This window comes from Microcebus murinus, chromosome 15 (genome assembly GCF_040939455.1).
Source record: "Microcebus murinus isolate Inina chromosome 15, M.murinus_Inina_mat1.0, whole genome shotgun sequence".
NCBI lineage: Eukaryota > Metazoa > Chordata > Mammalia > Primates > Cheirogaleidae > Microcebus > Microcebus murinus.
This window is the reverse complement of record NC_134118.1, coordinates 41,749,641-41,773,870: the sequence shown is the minus strand read 5'-3', so window position 1 is coordinate 41,773,870 and position 24,230 is coordinate 41,749,641. Positions and strand designations below refer to the sequence as shown.

The following is a 24,230-nucleotide window of genomic DNA, read 5'->3' as shown; positions in this document are numbered from 1 at the left end:
TCATGATAGAAAAAAAATTGATTCCATATCTCCCTCTAAATAAAGCCTCACTTCTCATTTCCCTCTTCCTTTTTATCACAAAGAACCTTAAAACAGATCTCCTGTCTCTAATTCTTCTTTTCCCATTTTTCCTTGAGTTCACTCCAATAAGGTTTTGCCCCAGTGCTCCACTCTGGTCAGGTTACCAATAACTCTATGCAGCATAATTCATTGGTTAATTCTCAGAATTTATGTTACATAACTTATATTAGCATAATTTTATATAGCTGATCAGAAACTCCTCCTTCAAACAATTCCTTCACCTGGCTTCTAGGACACTTGGCTTCCTCAACACCATGTTCTGCTGTTTTTCTTTGTATCTCACTAATTAGGCTTTCGCTGTTGCCTTTGCTGGTTATGCCTCAGTTCCTTAAATTCTTAATGTTCTTAAAGGGTTCCCTGAGCCTGAATGGAGGTCCTTGAGCCTCCTCTCTTCTATATCTATGCGCTCTCTCCAAGTAATCTCCTCCAACTTTGGCTTTAAATACCATTTTTTCACTGATGATTCCTTAATTTATATCTTCAATTTAGACCTGAACTACCAATTCTAATCTCTAATTCTTAGTTAGCATTTCTACTTGGATATTTTATATAATAGGCATCTTAACCCATCATAAAAACAAACTTTTGATCTTTACTCATACAGCTGACATTACAAGTGTTCACCAATATCCAGTTTTCCTCTCCTTAAGGGCACATGAATGACAATATGTGGTAAGGCCATATGACTTATTCTGGCCAGAATATGAGCAGAAGTGCCATGTATCACTGCCAGCCTGGCCAGTGAAAAGCCCATTTATGGTTCTCCGATCTTTCCCTCTGCTGTGGCAACTGTAAATGCTCTGTGTTCCATGAAGATGGTATACCTACAAGATGGTAGAGTCTCCAATCAACCAGGCTTCCTTAGGGATTTCAAATGACCTTCCCAAGACCCACATGGGACAGGTACCATGAGCAAGAAATATATATATTTAGCCACTGAGATTTTAGAGTTCTCAGTGATCCCAACATAGCCTATCCTCCCCAGGCTAATAGTCCCCAAACCTGTTTACACACAGAACTCTTCTCCAGATCTGCAACTTCATATTTTCAGCTGCTTAGCCAAAACCCTTGAAGTCATTCTTGACTCCTCTTTTTCTCTCATACTCCACATCCAGTTCATCAGCATATCCTATACCTTCAAAATACACCCAGAATCCAATCACCTTTACTGCTGCTACTACTGCCCTGCTACTCAAAAGATACTGGTAAGAAAATGACAAGACAAGTCACAGGCTACTTATATCTAGAATATATAAAACTCTCAATGTTCATCAATAAGTAAACAAACCACCCAACTTTAAAAAACAAGCAAAATATTTAATAGACATTTCATCAAAGAAGATATATGGATAGCAAACGAGCACATGAAAAGATGCTCAACATTATCAGTCAGTGGGACATGGAAATTAAATTAAAACCACAATGAGATATTGTTACATTCATGTTAGAATGGCAAAAATTAAAAATACAAGACCCATTGTTGATTAGGATGTGGATTACTGGTTGGAATATAAAGTTGTATAACCACTTTGGAAAACAGTTTGGCTATTTCTTTAAAAATTAAACATACATATGTGGTAAAAGAAAAGTGCTTATATATTGACAGAAATTGTCCACATCAGAAGCTATTTATAGGAGATCTGTATTTATAAACAATTCTTCCTTGCTTGAAAGGTATTAAAACTTACACCTGTCAGATGATACAGCCACTCCACTCCCATGCCTTGTCAGGGAAATGAGAGCATATGTCCACTTAAAGATGTGTACATGGATGTTCATAGCCAAAAATTAGAAACTACCCAAATGTCCATCAACAGGTGAATTTGCGGTATATCTATACAAAATACTACTACTCAGTAATAAAAAGGATTGAACTATTGATAAATACAACATAGATGAATCTCAAAATAATTATGCTGAGTAAAAGAAGCCAGACAAGACAAAAAATATATATATATATATACTGTACGACTGTGTGTGTGTATATATATATATACACATATATATATATATATACTGTACGACTCCATTATATAAAACTCTAGAAAATACAATGCAAACTGATCTATAGTAACAAAAAGCAGGTCAGTGGTTGCCTGGGGAAGAGGAGTGCTAAGAAAGGCAGATGATGAGATGTCAAAGGGACACAGGAAACTTTTGAGGGTGATGGTGATAGAGTTGGGATATTTGTCTCCTCTAAATCTCATGTTGAAATTTGATCCCCAATTTTGGAGGTGAGGCCTGGCTGGAGGTGTTTGAGTTATGGGGGCAGCAGATCCCTCGTGAAAGGCTTGGTGCCCTCCGCCCAGTAATGAGTGAGTTCTCACTCTACTAGTTCCCATGAGACCAGGATGTTACAAAGAGCCTGGCTCCTTCTTCCCTTTCTCTTGCCCGCTCCTTTCTCTCTTGCCTCTTCTCTCACCATGTGACATTCCTGCTCCCCCTTTGCCTTCTACCATGATTGGAAGCTTTCTGAGGTCCCCACCAGAAACAGATGCTGGCACCATGCTTCTTGTACAGCTTCCAGAACTGTGAGCCAAATAATCCTCTGTCTTTATAAATTACCTAGCTTTGCGTATTCTTCTATAGCAATGCAAAATGACTAAGGTAGACAGATATGTTCACTATCTTGATTGTGGTGATGATTTCACAAGTGTATACATATGTCAAAGCATTAAACTATTTAAATTCATACAGTTTATTGTATGTCAATGATACTTCAATAAACCTGTTTAAAAAAGAATATAGCAGGTACTCAAGAAATATTTTTGGAAAGCATAAAGTGGATGAAAATGAAAATAGATGGCAAGAACACAAAATCCTAAGCATGAACTGAAGCGGGAACCCATTACATCTTCCCTCATTCAACAGTATCCTTTTCTAAAGGAGAGAATATAGGTAGAAAAGGAGGAATAAGCGATCAGAAAAAGTCCCTCAGCATGAAATTGTAGGGCCTTTCAACCAAGGAAGAACCACCTACAAATAGCTTCTGAAACAGACAACTGCTATACCTTGATAAACAAATACAATTCTTTTGCCAGTCCCCTAGCAGTTGAATAATTTCTTTGACCTCATCATAGAAGCCTGGCCTAATTTCTCCTTTTTATATCATCTTCACTTTCTATTAAACATACTGAACCTTTTCCCACCAATTTAGTTGATTACAAACTTTTTAGAAACTAAGGACTGGCCAATAGTGCCAGTCTGCGAGTCTTAGATGAAAAGTCCCTTTCCTAGGACTCCTATGTCCTTTGTTTTCCAATTTCCCACTGAGGTGGAAAAAAATCACCATCTCTATTTCATTGATCTCCCTTGCTCTTCTCTTTGAAATCCTAAATTCCACTAATCATGATCAATTTTAGCATCATCTTACTATGTGAATACAGCTGCTTCTTTCATAAGCTGCTATGGGTATGAGTTTTCCATGACATGACTCCTTCATGTTCAAAACTATGTTTTGAACAAAATATAGTTTTGAACATAATAAAAGCTCAGCATGCACTTATGTTTAAGTAAAGTTAGCCCCCACGACTCACCTCATTTCCACCAACTGCCTTGGTTAAAATCACTGCAGAAGATACAGGAGGAGGCATGCAACCTACTGTCTGTAAACTGAAAAATAAAATAAAATCCAATTATAAATAGTTTTTTTCAATTATAAATAGATTTTGCTACATTTATTCTAAAATAGCAGAGCTGAGCAAATGAAAATAGGAGAGTATTTATTGATGCACATGCCCTGTTGGATTTAGACAATTCTAGGTGAGGCAAGATGGTTTGGAAGATGCTGGAAATGAATGAATCCTAAGCTCTCATATCCACAGGATTGGGTGGTTTTATTGTTTAAGTTATTTAAGCTCTTATTACACAACTGCAAAAGCAGTCAAGTTACTATGAGTACAGTCATCAAAAGATAACCAAAATGTTTAATCATTTGGTAAGTGTATATAAGCTTAAGGTTATTTTCAATTAAAGTAAAAATCTTTTCTTTATACTTTTTATAGAAGGCTTTTGGTAAAATTAAAAAGCTTAAAACCACTTCCAAAGTTCAAAAATATATAATAAAACACAACCTTACAGTTTCTGATTTCTTTCTATAAAACAGCAGTTCTCAAACTTTCATCTCATAAAAGACATTTTCATGCTATCATATCATTATAGAAAAAGGCATGACACAATCATATATTTATTACATTCAGACTCTATAGTAAATTCTAGTATCTATTCTCAATTTGGTTTTTATTAAATTATGTGCATACTCCCAAGATCACAAGTCTATTCTCTCAGTTTAAGATAGCAAATAAACTGCATGACAAGCAAATGAAACTATTTGTAGTAAATGAAACTACTGAAAATAAAAAATAAAACATTACTCAGAATTCATATAGAATATACCTTCTGGGGGAGAGCGAGTAGCTGACCTAAGTGGAAAGTTCCTACAGGACACAGAGTATCTGATTTAGATTTTGAATGGGTATGATGACAGATTACAGTGGACCCTTTAACCACACAGAATTGAACTGTGACGGTACAATTATACATGGGTTTTCTTTTGCCTCTGCTACCCCCAAAAGAGCAAGACTAATCCCTCCTCTTCCTCCTCCTCTTCCTCAGCCTATTCAACATGAAGATGATGAGAATGAAGAGCTACATAATGATCCACTTCCTCTTAATGAATAGTAAATATATTTTCTCTTCCTTATGATTTTCTTAATAACGTTTTCTTTTCTCTAGCTCACTTTATTATAAGAATATAGTATCTAATCCATGTAATACACAAAATATGTGTTAACCGACTATGTTATAGGTAAGGCTTCTGGTCAACAGTAGGCTATTAGTAGTTACGCTTTGGGGGAATCAAAACTTATATGAGAATTTTCAATTGCACAGGGGTCAGCACCCCTAACTCCCGAGTTATTGAAGGGTAAATTGTATTTTTATTCATTTTTGTGAGAAGGTATTATCTAAACTTTATGCAATGAATTTACATTACCTCTTCAATAAGAAAAAAATAAAAATGTTTTAATTCATTTTGATTGAAACATAAGAAAATATGTTTTATGGAATTTCCAGCCCGATTCAATTCAATATGATATGATTTTCTTTTAAGGTCTATTTTCCCAATTGGTGCTAAAGTAGTTGGTCCTATTACGAATTCGCAATCTCTGAGCCTTTCTTGTGGTCCACTATTATCATCATTAATACTTACTAAGATTTACCATTTGTATTAGATACTATTGTAGATACTTTACATGCACTATTTCATTTATTCTTCAAAAGTATTTAAGATAAATACTATTATTATTATTTTACTAAAAACTAAAGTTCAGAGTGATGTTAAGTAACTTGCCCAAGCTCACAAAGCCATCTACCTAGGGTTAAACTTTTATTCTGGCATCCAGAGTCAAAGACTTATCTAGATCTCCCTCTCCAGCCTCTGTGCCTTCTATTACCCCTGCCACCAACACTAGGGACAGGTATTCTCAGGTACTTTTGATATTTCTAGCTTTTCTAATCTTCCTCTCACTTTTGACCCCTTCCCTTCTATGTAAAAAAGGAGAATTCTTCCTATCTTTAAAAAATCCCTAAACTATATATTGAATACATTTGCCTTCCATGGGTAGGATCCTATATTAAGAGATTAAAAAAAAAAAAAAGCAGCCTATAACATCATTCCTGCCTTCAAGGAGGCACAAGATTCAATGCACAAATATAGATAACTAATAACAAAATTATTACTATCGTCTCCTGAAGATACAATCCTGCTTTTTCTCACTGTGACTCACTGTTGACCTTCTTAAAAGGGTGGCTCTACCTCCATGACCCTTTACTACTCTAAAGTGGGCCTTGTGTCCTCTCTACTAGTAAAAGTTGTAACCTTAAAAGAAACTGAGACACTATACAGACAGGACTCAGGCCTGATTTCTGACCAAGGGAGGCAACATTGGACAGCATGACCCAGCTTAATTAACTTTAGAAGAAGAAAAAAAAAAAAAAAGTAAATTAACTCCTACCCACTGGAATTCAGCCCATACCCTTAAAAGGACAGGGCCAAGCCATCTATCTGTCTCTGGAGTAATGTTTTCCAAGACCACTGAAGCAAGATGCTGACACTAGCTGATAAGGAACCTGGCTGCAAAGAAACCAGACCTGTATGGATCTGACCACCTCAAGCCAAAAAGGACCCCCATTGCTACTCTTACCCTGACTTTTCCCTCATTATAATCTCATTTTAATGCTAAAAATCATGCCTGGGGTAGAGATTTAACATGCTAATGAGACACAGAACACATGAGAAAGCACGTAACAGAACTACACAGGCACAAGACAATCTCAACTTCTACATGCTTAGACAACACCCCTTTTCCCATCTAAGCCTCTTTAAAACTCTCCCTGAATTCCCCTCCATGAGCCAGACTGAAGAGTTTTCCTTTGTGCTGTCTCCCTTGTGTTCTAACCTCAATAAAGCCTTGCCTGTGACTCCCATTTTGGCCTCTTACTATTAATAATTTCTATTACATAGAAAGCCCAAGGGCCTACGCCAGTAACATAAACAGTGATCTCCAAATCACCAAATCTAAAACCCTTTTCCCATATTCATTTTGTGTGCATTCTTGCTTCTGAGATCACTCTATTTTCTTGGTTATGTTCATACTTCCTCATCCCAATTTATCTTCTATCCTTTCAGCCAGCCCATTCTGGGTTGTTTTTTTTTTTTTTTTTTTTTTTTTTTTTTTTTTTTTTGCTGGCTCTCTTGCTTTCTTTCAAATCTTATTTTCAATATATGTAGGAATACTTACAAATTTACATTTTTAGCCCTAACTAGCATTCCCAAATTTGTAACTGCTTATGACTGCCACCTCAAACTAGGCATACCTAACATTGCATATATTTTTTCTTTTTTTCCAGCTTTATTGAGGTATAATTGACACATAAATATTAAATATATTTATGGTATACAACATGATGTTCTGATATATGTATACATTGTAAAATGACTATGACAATCATGCTAATTAAGATAGCCATCACCTCACAGTTGTTTTGGGTTTGTGTGTGTGTGTGTGTGGTAAAAACATATAATATCTACTCTCTTTTCAATTTTCAAGTATATAATACACTATTATTAAGTATAGTTACCATGCTGTACAATAGATCTCCAGAATGAATTAATATAATCTCTAAAAAATCAATTTCCCCTCTGAATTCACCCATTTCTGTCAATGGATCAGTTTTTTCCTACTGATCAAGTTTGAAACTTTAGAGTTATATGTGACTCCACTTGCTCCTCAAAAATCAATCCATTGCCACAACCAACTGCCCATTCTTCCCCGCAACTGTCACCACCATCCTTGTTTAGATGTTTTTCACCGAAGTCTGGAGACCTACCAACTCCTGCTGAAAGTTCGCTCTACCTCCACGCTGTGCCTTGCACATCGCAAGGCAAGGAAGGAGGATGTGCTCAGAATGTCCTTATTTCAATGGCTTAAACATGATTCTGAGGTAGGAGTATGCAACTCCCTCAAGTTAACACACTAAGTACTTTCAAATTGGGAAGGAGGAAGGAGAAAAAACTGAGCTAGGAAGAGCTTTGTCTAAGTGAGTTCGAGCAACTGTATACTCCTTTAGGCTTAACATCTGAAGGTGAGAATTGTATGTTTGTTTTATTTAGCATACTGAGATTCTAAGTACTACTCTTCTAATAATAAACCCAGTATAATGCTAGCAGATTAATCTTCCTTAAAGACCATTTTTTAACACGCTGTTCTCTTGTTTAGTAATTTTAGGAGCTCTCTCTCCATCATCTATAGCTTCAAATGCAAACTCCTCAACCCAGTAGTTCAGGTCTTCTGCAAGTAGGTTCTAAGGAAATGTTTTACCTCTGTCTCCCACTAATGCCTCATTTTTTAACTCTCTAGGAGTACCCAGCCTTTGCTGAACTGCTTATTTGTTAACTGATTATGTCACTCACCTGATAAATCATATGCTTCTCCACCTTGGTTGATTACTATCTTATATAATTGTCCCACATACCCAACTGGGTTGGAAGTCCCCGGAAGACACAAAAATGAGTAGCTATCTTCCTATTCCTTGAGTGCCCCACACATGGCAGATACTCAGTAACTATTGGTTCCTGATATGCATAATACATAGTTGAAGTAAAATGATGTTATATTTATGTGGCATTTTATGCTTTTTCATGAAATTTCATGTTTATTCTCTCAAACTCAATCTGGCCAAAACAGCACCCTTTCTCCCTCTCTTCCTAACCTATTTCTCCCCTGTTAAGTAAATGATGCCACCAATTACCCAGTGGTTCATATCTAAAACCCAAAAGTCACCCTTGGTTCCTCTCTGTCCCTCTCATTCTACATCCTCTCCACATGTGGGTTCTGAAAGCTCTAACTCTGAGGTCTATCCGGCACACGTTCATTTCTCTCCATTGCACTGCTACCTTGCCACGCTAGTCCCCACGTTGCTTTCCTGGCTTCCTCTCTATTCTCTACCATCTACTGACCACACAGCAGCCAGAAGAATTATCTGCAAATATAAATCAGACCACATCACTCCCTCCTTTCGATTCCTCCAACAGTTTTCCTGTAGCACTGAGAATAAAATCTGAATGGTCTATCTCTGCATACCAGGCTCCTGCCTACCTTTCCACCTCCAAGTCATATTGTTCTTCCTCTATATCACCAGGCCTGGCCATCGTGGTTGCTTTGCTTGACCCGGGCACACACCAGGTTTGATTCTGCCTTAAAGCCTTTGTACATTCTGTTTCCTTTGCCTAGCACATTCTGTCCCCAGAACTCTGAAATCTAAATCACCAGCCTGCCCACCCAACCACTTTCAACCATATCACACTGTACTTCTTTTTTCACATCACTTATATCTATCTTGCTCATCTATTTACTTGTTTATCGATAATCACACCCCCTGAGTCTCCCCAACATGCAGAACTAACTGGCATTTCACTATTATTTCTCCAATTCCTATAATAATTCCTGGCACATAGTAGGAGACAAATAAATGACTTGAATAAATGAATAAGTGATCTCAATTGATATCCCCAACATCATTAATAAGTAGGCAGTAAAAATATGATTATCCATTTTATAGAGAGAAAAACTGAGGTTTAAAACTATTAAATAACTTTGCTCAAAGTTATACAATATGTGAGGCATGGGGTCAAAACTCACTCTTCAGGCTCTAAGTTCAGTGTGGTAGCTATTATACTATACTGCTAAAATATGATTAGTTTTAAACCACTTCAAATAATTTTTTTAAAATTGTTAAATCCTTTTAATAAACATGGTAACATTTTGAATTTAAAAAACTCTAATAAAAAATCTACTGTTAATTGAACTATTATATCAAACTTAGAACAAGTGAAAAAGTAAATAATTTTTCTTATACATTTTAAAAATACATATTATACTCAGCTATCACATGTTTACATTTGGTAAGATTTAGAATGCAAAGACAAAGCATCTAATAACAGCCTACATTATACACATGCATACAGATCTTACATCCTCTAGTCCTTTTTATATTCCTCCCAAAACCACTCTTTTAAATTTCCAGAAAAGTATGCACCCCAGAACTTTAAGATGAAGTATGTAGCTGTATTTTAAGATTCTGTTAATTGTTTGAAGACCCTCCTTGATGAAACACTATTATTTTAAAGGAAAATAATAACGTTAGAAGTGTTTTTATTTCTTTATCAGGTAGTATGCAAAAATCCCTTTTGTATATAGTTGCCATAGAAACAATAATATCACTAGACATGCCCCATTAAAAGTAGGCCCTGCAAAAGATTTAAACATACCCTTTTAAAAGCCATTCATTGATGGGTGTGATTGACAAAAGCTGAAGAAAAAGCCATATTGCTGTTGGGAAGAACGCAAGTGTAAAGATCTGAATAAACAGATGCAGTTTTATATGTACCAAAGCACTGGTCAGCTCCTGGAAAAATGAAGGACACAGAATAAACAAAGGTAAGAAAGCTGTTTCAAAAAACAGATTGCTACTAAAATAACAACACATGAGTTAGCTTTTAATTTTGAGGTTTTTTTCATAGCTAAACTTTTTATCTATAAGTATATGCATATGAGATAGAATGTCATGATGATTATATTTTTATATAAAATTTTTGAAATATTCTAATTTCTTTCAAATACATAATATGCCCTAACAACTCAGATTTAAAAGATTCTGGACCAGGACTAAGCTAACAACCTTTACAATGGTATAGATTTGAGGATTGTTGACAATATAAGCACACATGTATATTTACCTACATAAAAAAAAATCTTTAAAAAAAATTTTAATGGGACCTATCACATTTTAATTAAATAATCACTATCCATTACATCAAACCTGTAAGGCCTCAGTGTTGCAAGATATTACTGAATCTACAAATAATTTTTAAAATGTTTTCTTCAATGATAGTCTCTAATTCAAAATGGCTTCTTCCCCTACAATCTACTCACTAGATTCTTTGTTAACATTAGCTGAATATCAGCTATATGCCATGATCTGAGCTTGTCATTTTACATATGTTATCTCATCTAGTCCCCATAATGACCCCATTAAGTAGATAATATTGTCCCCATTTTACTGATGAGGAAATTTGTTATCTCATCTAATTCTCGTAATAAACCCATTAGGTAGATAATATTGTCCCCATTTTACTGATGAGGAAATTGGAGTTAAGAGCTGCTATACAGTGCACATCAGAATTAAACTCATTTCCAGCATGCTATCAAACCCATGCCTGCTTCTTCCACTGTATGACACTGCTCCCCCAAGAGGGGAAAAATTGTTCATTAAACATGACAAACCAGGCACATGTTATGAATCTTACAGCTAAAAAAGGATAATTAGTTAACCTCTGGGGTTCAATGATATATAAATTTTAAAACATTTGCATTTGAGTCTGTGTTATGTAGTTATTCAGTTGAAATAAAACAAATTCAGAGAGGAGCAGAAAAAGTATAGTTCTTTAAAAAAAAGCAAGTAATCATTAAAACATACTCAAAGATGCCAGAGATTCACTGTTTGTAAACATTGGACTGTAACAGGCCCCCTAGTTCAAGTAAGACGTTCAAGGGATCCTCAGCTTCAAAGATATTAGCCAAAGTTTATCAGTTTAACAGACAGCAGGTTAACCCAGGTTCATTCGCTATGGCGACGTTCTGAGATCTATCTCACTGGGTCCCACTATCTCCTAGTATAGAGACATAGAGCAGTTACTTTTGTTTTGGTCACAAGATATCCCTAACGAAATCTAAAGAATTTCTGGCAATCTGGGCCTACCAGAAGCCACGTTAGGCCCTTGGATTAGACCTAAGAAAAATACAAGCCATCCTTACAATGAATTAGAATTCTTAAAGTTCCACCCCAGATAAAACTTGAGCAATAGCAGTTCAGAGCATTTTCAATGGTCTTGAAACCAAATCTCATTTATATCTACTCAGAGGCATTTCATAAATGCCAAACAAATATTAGTATTTTTATTTTTTTAAAAATCATAATAAAATGATTAGCCAGAATAACAGTAACTAAGCCATTTGCATGTAATTCTGATAGGAATAGAAAACAGCATAACTTTTCCAAAAAGCAATTTGGGAATATACAACAAGGACTATAATATAGGTCACATTCTTAGACTCAAAAACTTTATGTCTAGGCATTTATCCCAAGGATATAAAAGACTGTTATAAACATTTATACACAGAATTGATGATCACAGTCACAGCATTATCTATTAAAGCAAAATCTGGAAACAACCTAAATGTCCAAATATGGGAGAATTAGATAAGAATAACAAGAGTGTTATGCATTCTGAAAAACTGTGTTGATGAGGCTGTGGGAGTACAGGATCTCTGCCCTACTTTATCAATAGGAGCGTAAATTGGCATAACCTATGGAGAGCAATCTGGAAACTCATGCCTTCGTTCAAAAAATACTTACTGAGCACCTAGCACCATACTAGGTACTTGGAATATCTATCACAACTTAAACTACATATATCATTTGACCTAGCAATTCCACTTCCAGGAATTTAACCCTGACATATGTTCCCAAATGTGGAAAATGACATATTTTTAGGTTATCTCTTACAACATGTTTGTAATGGCAAAACCTTATAAATTACCGAAATGTCCATCAAATAAAGGACAAGTAAAACATACCACAACACATCCATACAATATAATATGATTTGGGGTACAAAAAGAAACAGGGTTCTTTATGTGTTGATATAAAACAATCTACAAGATGTTATTTAAGTAAAATAAGGTAAGGTGCCAAACATTATAAAATACTACACTTTGTAGTAGAATGGGATACACATCTGTATATTTGCATAGAATATCTCTGGAAATGTTAGCAGTACACAGAAACTGCTGACATTGGTTGTCTCCAGAGAAGAGAACTAGATATGTGGTGGAGGAGTGAAAGGAAGATTTATCACACATATACTTTTGTACCTTTTGATTCTGAACTATGTGAATAAATCATATGTTCATAAAAGTAAACAATTTATTTTTATTATAAAATATAAAGGAAGAATTGAATAATATTAAATTACATGAAAATTGTTATATAATGTTACATGAAAAAAATAGAATAAGATTTTATGTGTATGTGTGTATGTCTGCAAGAATGTGTATACACATACATACAATTTTGTATATATACACATACATATACAATTTTACTTTTAAAAATAAATATTGTTTTAAAAAATACTTACATAGGGCCGGGCGCTGTGGCTCACGCCTGTAATCCTAGCTCTTGGGAGGCCGAGGCGGGCGGATTGCTCAAGGTCAGGAGTTCAAAACCAGCCTGAGCAAGAGCGAGACCCCGTCTCTACTATAAATAGAAAGAAATTAATTGGCCAACTGATATATATATAAAAAATTAGCCGGGCATGGTGGCGCATGCCTGTAGTCCCAGCTACTCGGGAGGCTGAGGCAGAAGGATCACTCGAGCCCAGGAGTTTGAGGTTGCTGTGAGCTAGGCTGACGCCACGGCACTCACTCTAGCCTGGGCAACAAAGCGAGACTCTGTCTCAAAAAAAAAAAAAAAAAAAAATACTTACATAAAATATGTTTTAAAAAAGACTAAAAAACACATGAATGTTAATAAGTTATTTTTACTCTTTCTAATCTATGAATAAATACCACTTTTATAATCAGAAAAAAGTTATAAAAACTAAATTATAGATGGAAAATGCTAGCTGACCTAATAAATGATAATTAGAAATTGACATTGCATCAGAATGTGGTACAGTAAAGAATCCAGCAAAATGAGTCATAACACCCTACCATGTTGGGCCATGAGGGGCTTCTTAACAAAGAGAAAGTGTTTCTAATAAAGATTTTCAAGATTGTCACAAAAAAACCAGGGTCATCTATTTTCTATATCTTCTTCATACAACCATAAAGATGAAATAAATTAACAATAGAAAAGAAGCAAGTAAACCCTATAAAATCCATAATAGTATTATTCTATATTTACCCGTGTAGAATTTAGGGCCACATATTCAAATAAATGCCATCATGAATAATTGAAAAGTTGCCTCTGCATAACATTTTGTTTATTCACATGTAATACAGGTCAAATTCCATTAAAATAAACTTAAGGAGACACTCCACATAATGTACTGATTATACCAGAGTCTCACTGACAGCATCAAGAATTGCTTAAAGCCAGGGCTCTGACTGGGACGTAGAAATATTTTCATTACATACCAATTTCCCTTCTAACCCTTATTTGACCTTTATCTGATTCACTTTCTGAGAGTCAGTCTCGTAGCTCTGGGCTTGAAACAAGCAGCATATGCCTAAAGTTAAGAATTCACTATATTTACTTTTCAGCTAATGAGATTAAAAAACAATAATCTGTTTAGAAAAATAAAGAAAAATCTGTATATTCTGCCCTATTCAGGACCCTTTTTCAGGCCTTGAGTCTCCTGCTCGTCTTTGCTTCACCCCAGCCCAAGCACAGTGCCTTGTAGCCATGGCACTTAATTGGTATTTGTTTAAGTGAATTGACCCTGCCACAGTCTGTTAAATGACAGATACTCTGAAACTGTAGGTCTAAAGTTAGCTAAATATAAAATAAATTCTAAATGTGACCTTATTTCACTTCAATATAACATAATTTCAGAAACCATTTCAACAGGTATTTCAAAAATGAGTTATCAAATATCATAAAACTGAAGACGTGGCATTGCATTAGCACAGTGTCCTTTATAATTTCTATAAGTTAGTAAAACAAATTTTAGCATACACACCATTAATCATGAGTAATACCATAAGAAATGTTCAATATAAATCAAACTGGAATGGGATCAACACAAATGCTTCCAAATAAACTCAATTCAATAATAACTTACTGTCTTCTGCGTGCAAAATGCACATCCTAGGACCTCATAAGTTATATAACTCGTCATCCCTGCTAAAATTAATGTAGGATTATTAACTAGGAAAAAAATAACAAGACTGCTACTTCCTAATGAATAAGTTAGGTTACCCAGGAAATTAGCAGGGCTTAGAGATGATTTAATAGTACACATGATGCAATCGAGGACATCTTAAGTTAAATGGCTTTTGAAAATGACTTAATGTATTACTTTGAAAAGGGCCTTTGATGGAGGAAATGGCTTTGATGGTTACTCAGATACCATGATAAACCATGAGATCAAGGCACTTCATCATTACATCCAAATTAGCTGAATGACTCTGAAGGTTTCTTAGGTACTTACAAAAGAAGTTGGTCCTTAGAGAAATGCTGATAACTGTGACATTCTTCCTTCTTTAATTCCTGCACCCCACAAAGTTGGCTGCTTTACAGAATAGCATTAAGTAAGAAGCTAAGGAGTGAGAGAAATCAAGTCTCTTGCCAGATTTCCCATGTCATAAGTAACAGCTGTAGCCATTAAGCAGCCACCAGGGGACGTAGTTAGAGCAACGTCCCAAGTAGAGGACTTGGGTAAGGCAGCTGCTCCACAAAGAGCATTAGCCAAGGCCAGCAGGAAGACCTCCAGGTAACTATCTTTCTGTATTACTCTGCCCCGCATTTGAGAACCAATGTTAGAACTCTGGTGTTGACAGAAAAAGCATGCGCCCTCTAAGCACTAATCATGGTCCTTTCATATCAATATTGTTTACAAAAACTGGAATTTGACATATTTAGGAAATCCCATCCTATGCCAGTTTTTTCCAGAAGAACAGGTAATTAGCAAGAATATTTGGAATTCTTGAGACACAGTTTATCAGTTATAGACACTACAGACTACTCCTACATGTATCAAAAAATATCCCCCAAAAACATTTATACCAACCTGATAGCTACAGAAGACACAAATTTAGTAAACTAATATTTTTCCATGTTGCTCCTAGGATGATCTAAGAAAGAGTTAACTAAATTTGATCTTCATTCAAATCACACTTAAAATAAAATGAAGGTAAAATAAATAAAGGCAAGAAATAACACTGAACCAGAATTTTAACTTTTAAAGCCACTTCCAAAAAAAAAATCCTTATAGTAAGATTTTCCTATTTACATAAGAATGAGCATGTTAGAATAACTTTATGTAATTTCTTCAAAATTAAATGGGTATTTTTCCTCTTTCTTTTTCTTCCATTGTAAGTCAAAAGATAATCATAAGTTCTACTTATTCCCCCCTCCCATGTAAAAACGTCTGGATTTCTTTACTTCCAAAAGAAGCCCATGTTCAGTGAAGCCTGGATCAGTAAATAGCATTACCCATATTGTCTGTATGAAATTGTTATTTGCATGACAAATGCAATATTCTATTAATTAATTCATTAATATTATTAATTATTAATAGATTATTAAATTATTAATTTAATAGATATGCTAAGGAAGAATATGTTTTTTAAAAATAACAATTAGTTAAAAGTTATAACAAAATAAGCAATACCGAACAGCATGAGTCCTGAGGGAAAAGGACAACCCACAGAAGGTACAGAAACCAAAACTAAACATCAACAGCTCAACTGTGCCCAAGCACAGCAGGCACCACAGTAGTTACCACCGTAAGCTGAAGAAGACATAAAGATTGCTGTATTAAAAACATACTCATTATAACCACATACTCATTATAACCACATCCTTAGGGCCCATACTGCTCAACTATAAAGTTTTTATAATATGCATACATAGGACCAAAACACAAGTCCTTTGCAACACAAGTCTTTCAAGATAACTTGAAGTCCAAGTTATCTTCTGTAATAGTGAAGCCTTCAGATTATAACTGGAAATGGCTTTACAAGAGGACTCTGAAATTTCAAGTACAAATTAAAATTTTCTCCCTGCTTTTTCATGTGCCCCATAGGTGATAGTACCTCCGTTTTTAATGATAGTCCACTGTTAAAGAATATTGTTGCAACAGCAATGTAGGATACTGTTATTTCTGGCTTCAGTGGTCCTAAAAAGAGAAAAATGAGTTACTGTTAGAAAAAAAACTCCAGTAGATACCTTGCTATAAAAGAAGAATCTATTGCAGGACAACAAATGGTCCTTTACATTTTAGTGTTGCCCCTAGTGTACTATTGTCCTGACACAGGTAAGCTTTTGTGTGATGTAGCCCAACTCGAGAGAGGATTTTCCAGAGGGAAAGGATCATAGCTGTCTGGTTTAGCACAGTATCCTCAGACCAGAAGAAGCAGCACACAGGAGAACACAGGTCCTAATTGTAACTATCATGGTATCAGCGCTTATATAACAATCAAAATGCCCCTGAACTCAAAGAAGAGACTCAATGGAAGAAGTTCCCTTCTCTTGAGCAAATATTACTTTATTCCTTCTAGGATGCCAGAAATAAAAGCTCGTAATCATATATGCATTCAGTATTCATTCTACAAATACTTTTTGAGCACTTACTATATGAATGAGATAATGCATATAGAGTACTTAATAATATATTGTTATAATTATAATTATTATTAAATTGTTCTAAGCCCTGGAGATACTATGATGAACCAGACAGACCTGATCCTAGCCCTCCAGGAATTCCTCTCTAGAATTAGGTTGGCTGAACTGCAAATGTGTTAATACTGTGAGAACAAGAGGGGCAATCCTGATATTTAAAGGATCATTTGTGACTTGTACACAATTGGCTTCATGACCTAATGTATTAACCAAAGAAGGATATTCTTTTAAAAGATTCTGTTCTGAGAAAATGACATTTATACTTGTATACCAGTGGTTCTCCAGCAGTGGCAATTTTGTCCCCCACCCCCAGACATTTGGTGATGTTTGGAAACTTTTTGGTTGTCATAACTTGGAGGGTAGAGTGTGCTACTGGTATTTAGTGGGGAAAGATCAGGAATTTTGCTAAACCTCCTAGAAGACACACAACAGCCCCTCCAACAACAAATTACCATGTTCGAAATGTCAATAGTGCCAAGGCTGAGAAATCCTGGACTATACCAACATTTTAAAATCTGAGATCATCTCATACTTGACATTCTATTCAGCCCTCTTATACTGGATTGAGTAGTGTCCCCTCCAAAATTAATGTCCACCCATAATCGGTGAATGTGACCTTATTTGGAAATAGGGTCTTTACAGATGTAATCAAGTTAACATAAGGTCAACTAGAATTAGAGTAGTCACTAATTCAATGAATGGTACTCTTACAAGAAGAAGGAAATTTGGACACAGATACACAGATACAAAGATGCCCATGTGAAGACAGGCAGAGACTGGAGTTATACAGCCACAAGCCAAGGAATGCCAAGGGTAGCTGGCAACCACAAGCTAGAAGAGGCAAGGAAGAATTCTTCCCCACAGCCTTTGGAAGACATCTTGACTTCAGACTTCTTCCAGAACTGTGAGAGAATAAATTTCTGTAGCATTAAGCCACTTGGTTTGTGGTAATTTAATGTGGCAGCCCTAAGAAACTAATACATCCCCTAAGCAAAACAACAGGACCACAATCACAGTTCTTCCATACACCAAAATCCTCCACTTGCTCAGTAAATGGACAGAAGACCAAGCTCAGGAAAAATCGCCATTTATTCATTCAACAAATATTTATTGAGGATCTACTATGTCTTAGGCATGCGAGGTACAACAATGATTAAAAGAAACAAAGATGTCCTCAAACACTGTAATAAATTCTTTAATATGCTTGGCATTTACACAAATCATTTTGCTGACATCTGAGAAAAGGGAAGCAAAAGGGAGAAGGCAAGTGCAAAAGGCATTACATTTGGGAGCAGTAAAGGAATTTAAAAGCTGTTAAAAAGAGATACATTATACTCATGAGTGAATCTGTCTCAGCAGCTCACACTTAGAAGTATTTCTTCAACAGCTGATGAGAGTGATTCAGGAGCAGATTTTAAAGTCAAGGCATCTAGCTTCTTTGGGAAGAAGATATTTCCCAGGAATTTTAAAAAACTTGTTTTTTAAAACTCATATCATTTTTTATATTCCTCCAATCGTTGCTTTTCATGAGACCTTATTCTTATTCATTGTAGTTCCACCCACAGGGGTGCAAAATGAGGGGTTAGAGTTAGCAATATGGTAGCAAATGAGAGTTCGGGTACATGTACAAAGATGCATCTCCACAGCAAACACATGGCACTTACTTGTATTGCATGTTTCTCTGGGGTAGCTAATGCATCTACCTTAATTGGCCAACTTTCCTTTTTAAGAAGCTAACTCCACCCACACTCCACACACACATACATAAATATACATAACTCTTAACTAATTGACATTAATTCAATGGAAGAATTTCTGACTTTTAATGTTTTAAATTCTTGAGAGAGAGAGAGTATACAATCTTCTATACCAGATGCACATTGAAATAACTCTAATCCATGAAAGGAGGTGGGTAAGGATATTCCAGGGCTACCTACAATGCACCTTTTAGGGGGAAAGAGTGATTAATTCTGATTTAGTCCCAAGTCCTCTCTAAGACATAATCAACTGAGAGGCTAACAGATCACCCAAGTTGGGAATGAAGAATAAGAAGTCACCTATGGCTAAAATAAAAACTTGGTAAATATTTGCACAGAAGTGAGCACTGAAACCATTATATGATATAAAAATGATGTGTCCCCTCCCCAAGCTAATAACTATATCCACCAAGTCACTAAAATAACCAGATTCAGATTTTAAGGTGGCTATAAAACTCAAACTGGAAATATGTTTTTACTTTTCCATTAAACAAAAGAAAAAAAGGTTTATCAACAAAATGGAATGGGCTAGCACAATCAAAAGAAAAATTGGCCATAAAAAATGAAACAATTTTTGGGCTCTAAAACCCATGCTTTTTAATGGGAGGGAAAAAAGAAAATGTTTTTGGAATACTTAAGAATGCAAAGACTATTACCATTTCACAAAAGCCACTCATCACCAAAGTAAATTTCACTTCCAAACCTAATCTAAGGTATTCTAAGATATTCATGCTAATATACTTAAGGTTATAGCATGTTTCTGGTTATGTTTTTTTAATGGAAAAACAAAACAGTTTCCTTTTTAGGATTAATGTCTTATTAACAACAATAACTTAAGTTAAGATATAGGTAGAAATGAAAAACTTACTCTCTACTTCCAAAGAAGTAAACCTTTCTCTTCCCAAGAAAGACTAGCACAGTATTCAACTCTCATAAACTCTAAAGTATACAATAGCTCAGGGCTTCCATAGGTCACATTGGAACAGATTATCATATTTACATCTACTATAGCTTTTTAATTTCAATCTTCTTTTATATATTTAACAATGAAATTTAATTTATTAAAAAGAACAGTGAACTAAGAATTAAATTATCTAAGCTATTATACTTCTGCCCATTTGGATAGTCATTCAACATCTCTAATTTAGGGTTCCCATATCTATACATTTCCAGCCATATTAAGTCACCAATTGGTTGTTAAGATTTTTTTAAAAGGGAGGTCAGACCACATGTATGTGTGATACTTTAAATGTAGAAGTCTTATACTTAAAAATAGTGTAGTCATTAAGGTATTAATCCAGGGAAAGGTGAAGTGAGTATCTTAACAAATTGAAAATTACCAAAACTTACCCTATTTAAAAGAATGTTTAAAAACTTGTTCAATTGAAAATTGTCCAGTCAATGTGAATGCATTACAAATCGCATTGCCAGTGTACAAGGCCCATAAATGGAACCTTTTGACTAAAAGTTACAAGCCAAAGAGGTGCTTTAGACCACTCTAGAGAACAGCATGTGACAGTAACATTTTCAGCAGCCTCTTCGTGTTGCTAGATTTTTGTTGTTTTAAGGTGGAATGTGGACAAATGTGAACGTCAAAGAGCCAGTCCTTCAAGATGGATCCTAAGTGGCTAACTGGGCCTAAATTTAAAACAGAGCCAAGTGGCCATTTGCTGACTAAGGGTCACACATACACCATGAGTTCCCTAAAAACTCACACCTTTTTATGTTTGGGACTTCAGAGCTATTCACCCATCTCAACCAATCAGAGTTTAGCTATATTGACCAATCAGAACTAAGCAAGTTTCAATCCTGTATTTGCATAAACAGATCTGATTGGGTACTTTGGGTGGGAACGTTTGCTATAAAACCTGGGCCTTGCTTTTGTTTCATAGAGCCTCTTCTTTGATACCAAAGGATGTGTCTCCCTGATTTGTAAATTGTTCACTGGAATAAAGTCTCTTTTCTCCAAATTCCTTGTCAGAGAACTCTTGTTCGCAAGTGAAAGTGTGATTTGGTACTATTTCGAGGTTCGTTTTTACTAAGAGGTTTTACAGGTGTGAGAAGGTCAATTCAAAGTTCAACAGAAGTATCAGTAACTTAGGCTTATAGCCTATAAAGGAAATCTCAAACAATTGCTCGTTGAACTTTTGGTTTCAGGAAAAGTAACTTTTACACATAGACAACTATCAAAGAAATTGTATGAGTACATTGTGTCTAATACTAGCTGATTCTGCTCTGCTACTTTGAGCTAAAAAGTCAGGGTGTGGGGAATATCTTTATTCCACAGAGCCCTTCTTTATAATGGTTATTTGTTATAATAATTTTTTTTTTGCCAGAACGGTTAGATTTTGCAACTGGTACGAAATAAGGGGAAGTCCTGTTCTCCAGTGGTTCCTCTTCTGTAAGCCAGCTAACTTAACCTAACTCACCTGGCCTCAGGCTTCGCTCAGTATTATCAACTGTAAAAGATGCATGTTAGCTTCAAATAATTTCAAAGTCCCTTCCAGCTCATAACATTCTACTCTTTTATAATTAAAGAATGAATTATCCTATCTTAATAACATAAGGACTAGTGAAATAGGAAACAATATTTCTAAGATACAATAATGTACCCAAACTTCAATACGTAGAGTCCAAGGGAACAAGTAAGATTGCAGAATCTATCTCATCCGTGCCTCAGCAGGAAAGCCCTAGGGAAATGATTCAACATTCAACAATCTTTCTTCCCACACAGCATATACTCAACATATTGTGTACTAAGTTGAATATAGAAGAACAAAATTTTAAAACAAAAAAGCTTTAATCTCCACAATCTTTGTTTAAATAATTCCTTTTAAAATGTTTCCAGAAGTTCCTTCTAAATAGAGAAATTGGGTGGCAGTTGAAGGGAGAAGGAACCGCTACTATCGTCCTAAGAGATCATTCACTTTCATCATGTTTAACAAAATGGTACAAATAACTTCTGGTATCCTCATGAGCACTTCCTACCATAAAAAGACTGTGTTCACTTCTGTCCTTATTTGCCCGGTTGTATGACATGTATTAAACCTGTCAATAAGCTTGGAAACTGACAAACAAGGTCAAAAGACGAATGCATTGAAGAAATTCAATTAATGTTTTTGAAAAGTAGGACAAGATTGTTCAAGGGTTTCAGGGGAGCATAAAAAGCTACTATTTCTTAGTGTTCCTAGCAGTGCCCACCACCCCAATACAAAGCTCCTGCTATTCCGAGATTTAAGTATGTTTTCAGCCCATCTACGTTTCCTTGCCCAAATACACACCAAGCAGTCTAACACAGGCTGTATCTGTTAGACTGCTAGTGTAGCAACTGAATCCCGGCAGCACACGGAAGTCGTGTCCTGTAATGAAAGAGTGCAACGTGTCAGTCGGCTTGGGAGTTTCTGGAGTGCCAGCAACTGCAGCAAATCATCACTCTCCAACATGTGGGCCACAAAATCTGAGTTGGGGGCGAGGGTGCCGCTGTTTGTTTCTTTCTTTCTTTCCTTTCTTTCTTTCTTTCTTTCTTTCTTTCTTTCTTTCTTTCTTTCTTTCTTTCTTTCTTTCTTTCTTTCTTTCTTTCTTTCTTTCTTTCTCTCTCTCTCTCTCTCTCTCTCTCTCTCTCTCTCTCTTTCTTTCTTTCCTTCTTTCCTTTCTTTCTTTCTTTCTTTCTTTCTTTCTTTCTCTCTCTCTCTCTCTCTCTCTCTCTCTCTCTCTCTCTCTCTCTCTCTCTCTCTTTCTTTCTTTCTTTTTTTTTGTCACCTCCACTTTGTTTTAATGTGGGGGATGAGGATGAGTCGGAAGTAGACTAGATAATGAAGTGCACTCCAAGATAGATAAGGAACTCCTGGCAAGCTAGAGTCCCTTGGGATAGGATGCTACTTCGAAGGCAAGAGGAGTAAGTTTCATTCTCTGTAACCTCACTCCTTGACACTGATGAGAGTCATTGTTCGCGGAAAAGGCTACCTGCGCTTAAATTCCTGTGCCCCATTCCTAATCACAAGTTCCCTCTGGGGTCGGCAAATTGGAAAATCAGCAAAAGGGCCAAAGGCTGGTCAGTGCCCCTGGGATCGGCAAGCACTTGCCAGTTAGGGCTGTCCCTCCTTTCCGAGATTCACGCACTAGTTCTGAAGTGGGAACCGCGGGGGAGCCGGAGAGGTGCAACACTTACCCCCGTTCACCCCTATGGACGGCTCCAGCTTAGCTCCGGCGATCGCCAGCACTATTCCGACCATGAACCATTCCTTCCTCATTCTCTCCAGCAGCCTCATGTTTGTTAGGGTGGGTGGGTTTTGTTTATTTGTTTGGCTTTTTTTCTTTCCAAACTGCGATCGCGCAGTCCCCGGGGCGTCTCCACACTTTCCTCAGTCCCTCCAGACATGCAGCGGAGCAAGTCAAATTGCCACTAGTAAACTAAAGACCAGGGGGTTGCTCCGGCGGCTTTGAGAAGGGCTGGGAGTAGTAGTATCCAGTGACAGGAAAGTCTCACTGAGCGCCGCCATCACTACCACGCGCCTCCTAATAGACGCGCACGAACGCCCCCAGCACCTCTGGCCGCGGGCTCGCAAGAGCAGATATTCTGAAACAGAGACTTAGGCCAGGCTGGCAAACGCAGGGGGTCGGGGAAGGGAAGCCGCTGGCTGGGGCTGGTAGACCCACCATCGCCGAGACTTGCAGAAGCTTCTGAATGACAGGGGCAGGAAAGAGCCGTAAGACGACCCAGCCACTCGGCTTCATTGAGGCTCCTGCCCCATCAAACCTTTATAGCGCACCCGCCCGCGCCTCTAGAGTATATCCCCAAGGAGAGCCTCTCTTTTGCTCCTCCATGAGCCCGCGGGAAGGGCTGGCGTACGCCTGGGGCAGGGATTTCTCTGCTGGGGCTGCGGCGGCGCGGTGCAGGTTTTTATTTAGGCGCGCCTCTTCGGGCCATTACGGCGTTTCCCCGACGACGCCGTTGACGTGTGCGCGGGGGGAAGGGGAGGCCGCCTCTGTCTCCGGGTTCCCAGCCCAAGCGGCCGGAGTTAGACGCGCTAGGCAGTCGGCGCGGGAAAGCCGCTGCCTCTCCGGGGTAGCTTTAGCCCGGGGATGGGTTGCAAAATCGGCCCCAAGTTCGCGGGACCGCCGCTTTCCAGCATCCTCTGGCCCCTAGGAGGCCGGGCCGGACCTCGCCAGGTCGGTGGCCTGCGGTGGGCGCTCTGCCCGGATCCCCTCCGCTCCCGGGTCAACACCTGCCCCCGGGAGTTGGGGGAACAGCGAGGGTGGGGGCAGGGAGTGCCCAAGTCCCCTTCCCACCGACGAAGCTACCGTGGGCGGAGTGAGGTCTGTGCTGGCGAGTCCCGAGGGCGCGCGGGAGCCCAGTCTCGCTTGGCCCGCCCGATGCGACAGGAAACCTCTGCGAAGGGGGTCAGGGGTTCCAAAGCAAAAGTG

The 24,230-nt window shown here is 37.2% G+C and overlaps 1 protein-coding gene across 1 annotated transcript in view; it reads right to left on the bottom strand.

Annotated features, from left to right (window-relative positions):
• The window catches only part of SLC10A7 (solute carrier family 10 member 7), a 234,400-nt gene extending 211,094 nt beyond the window's left edge, over window positions 1–23,306 (bottom strand). The window contains exons 1-4 of the mRNA XM_012783763.3: window positions 22,975–23,306; window positions 16,464–16,546; window positions 9,911–10,047; window positions 3,618–3,693 (exon numbers count right to left, since the gene is read on the bottom strand). Coding sequence (XP_012639217.1) covers window positions 3,618–3,693; window positions 9,911–10,047; window positions 16,464–16,546; window positions 22,975–23,074 — 396 coding nt within the window. The 5' untranslated portion in view covers window positions 23,075–23,306. The remainder of the gene's footprint in view (window positions 1–3,617; window positions 3,694–9,910; window positions 10,048–16,463; window positions 16,547–22,974) is intronic.
• Window positions 23,307–24,230: the final 924 nt, after the last annotated feature.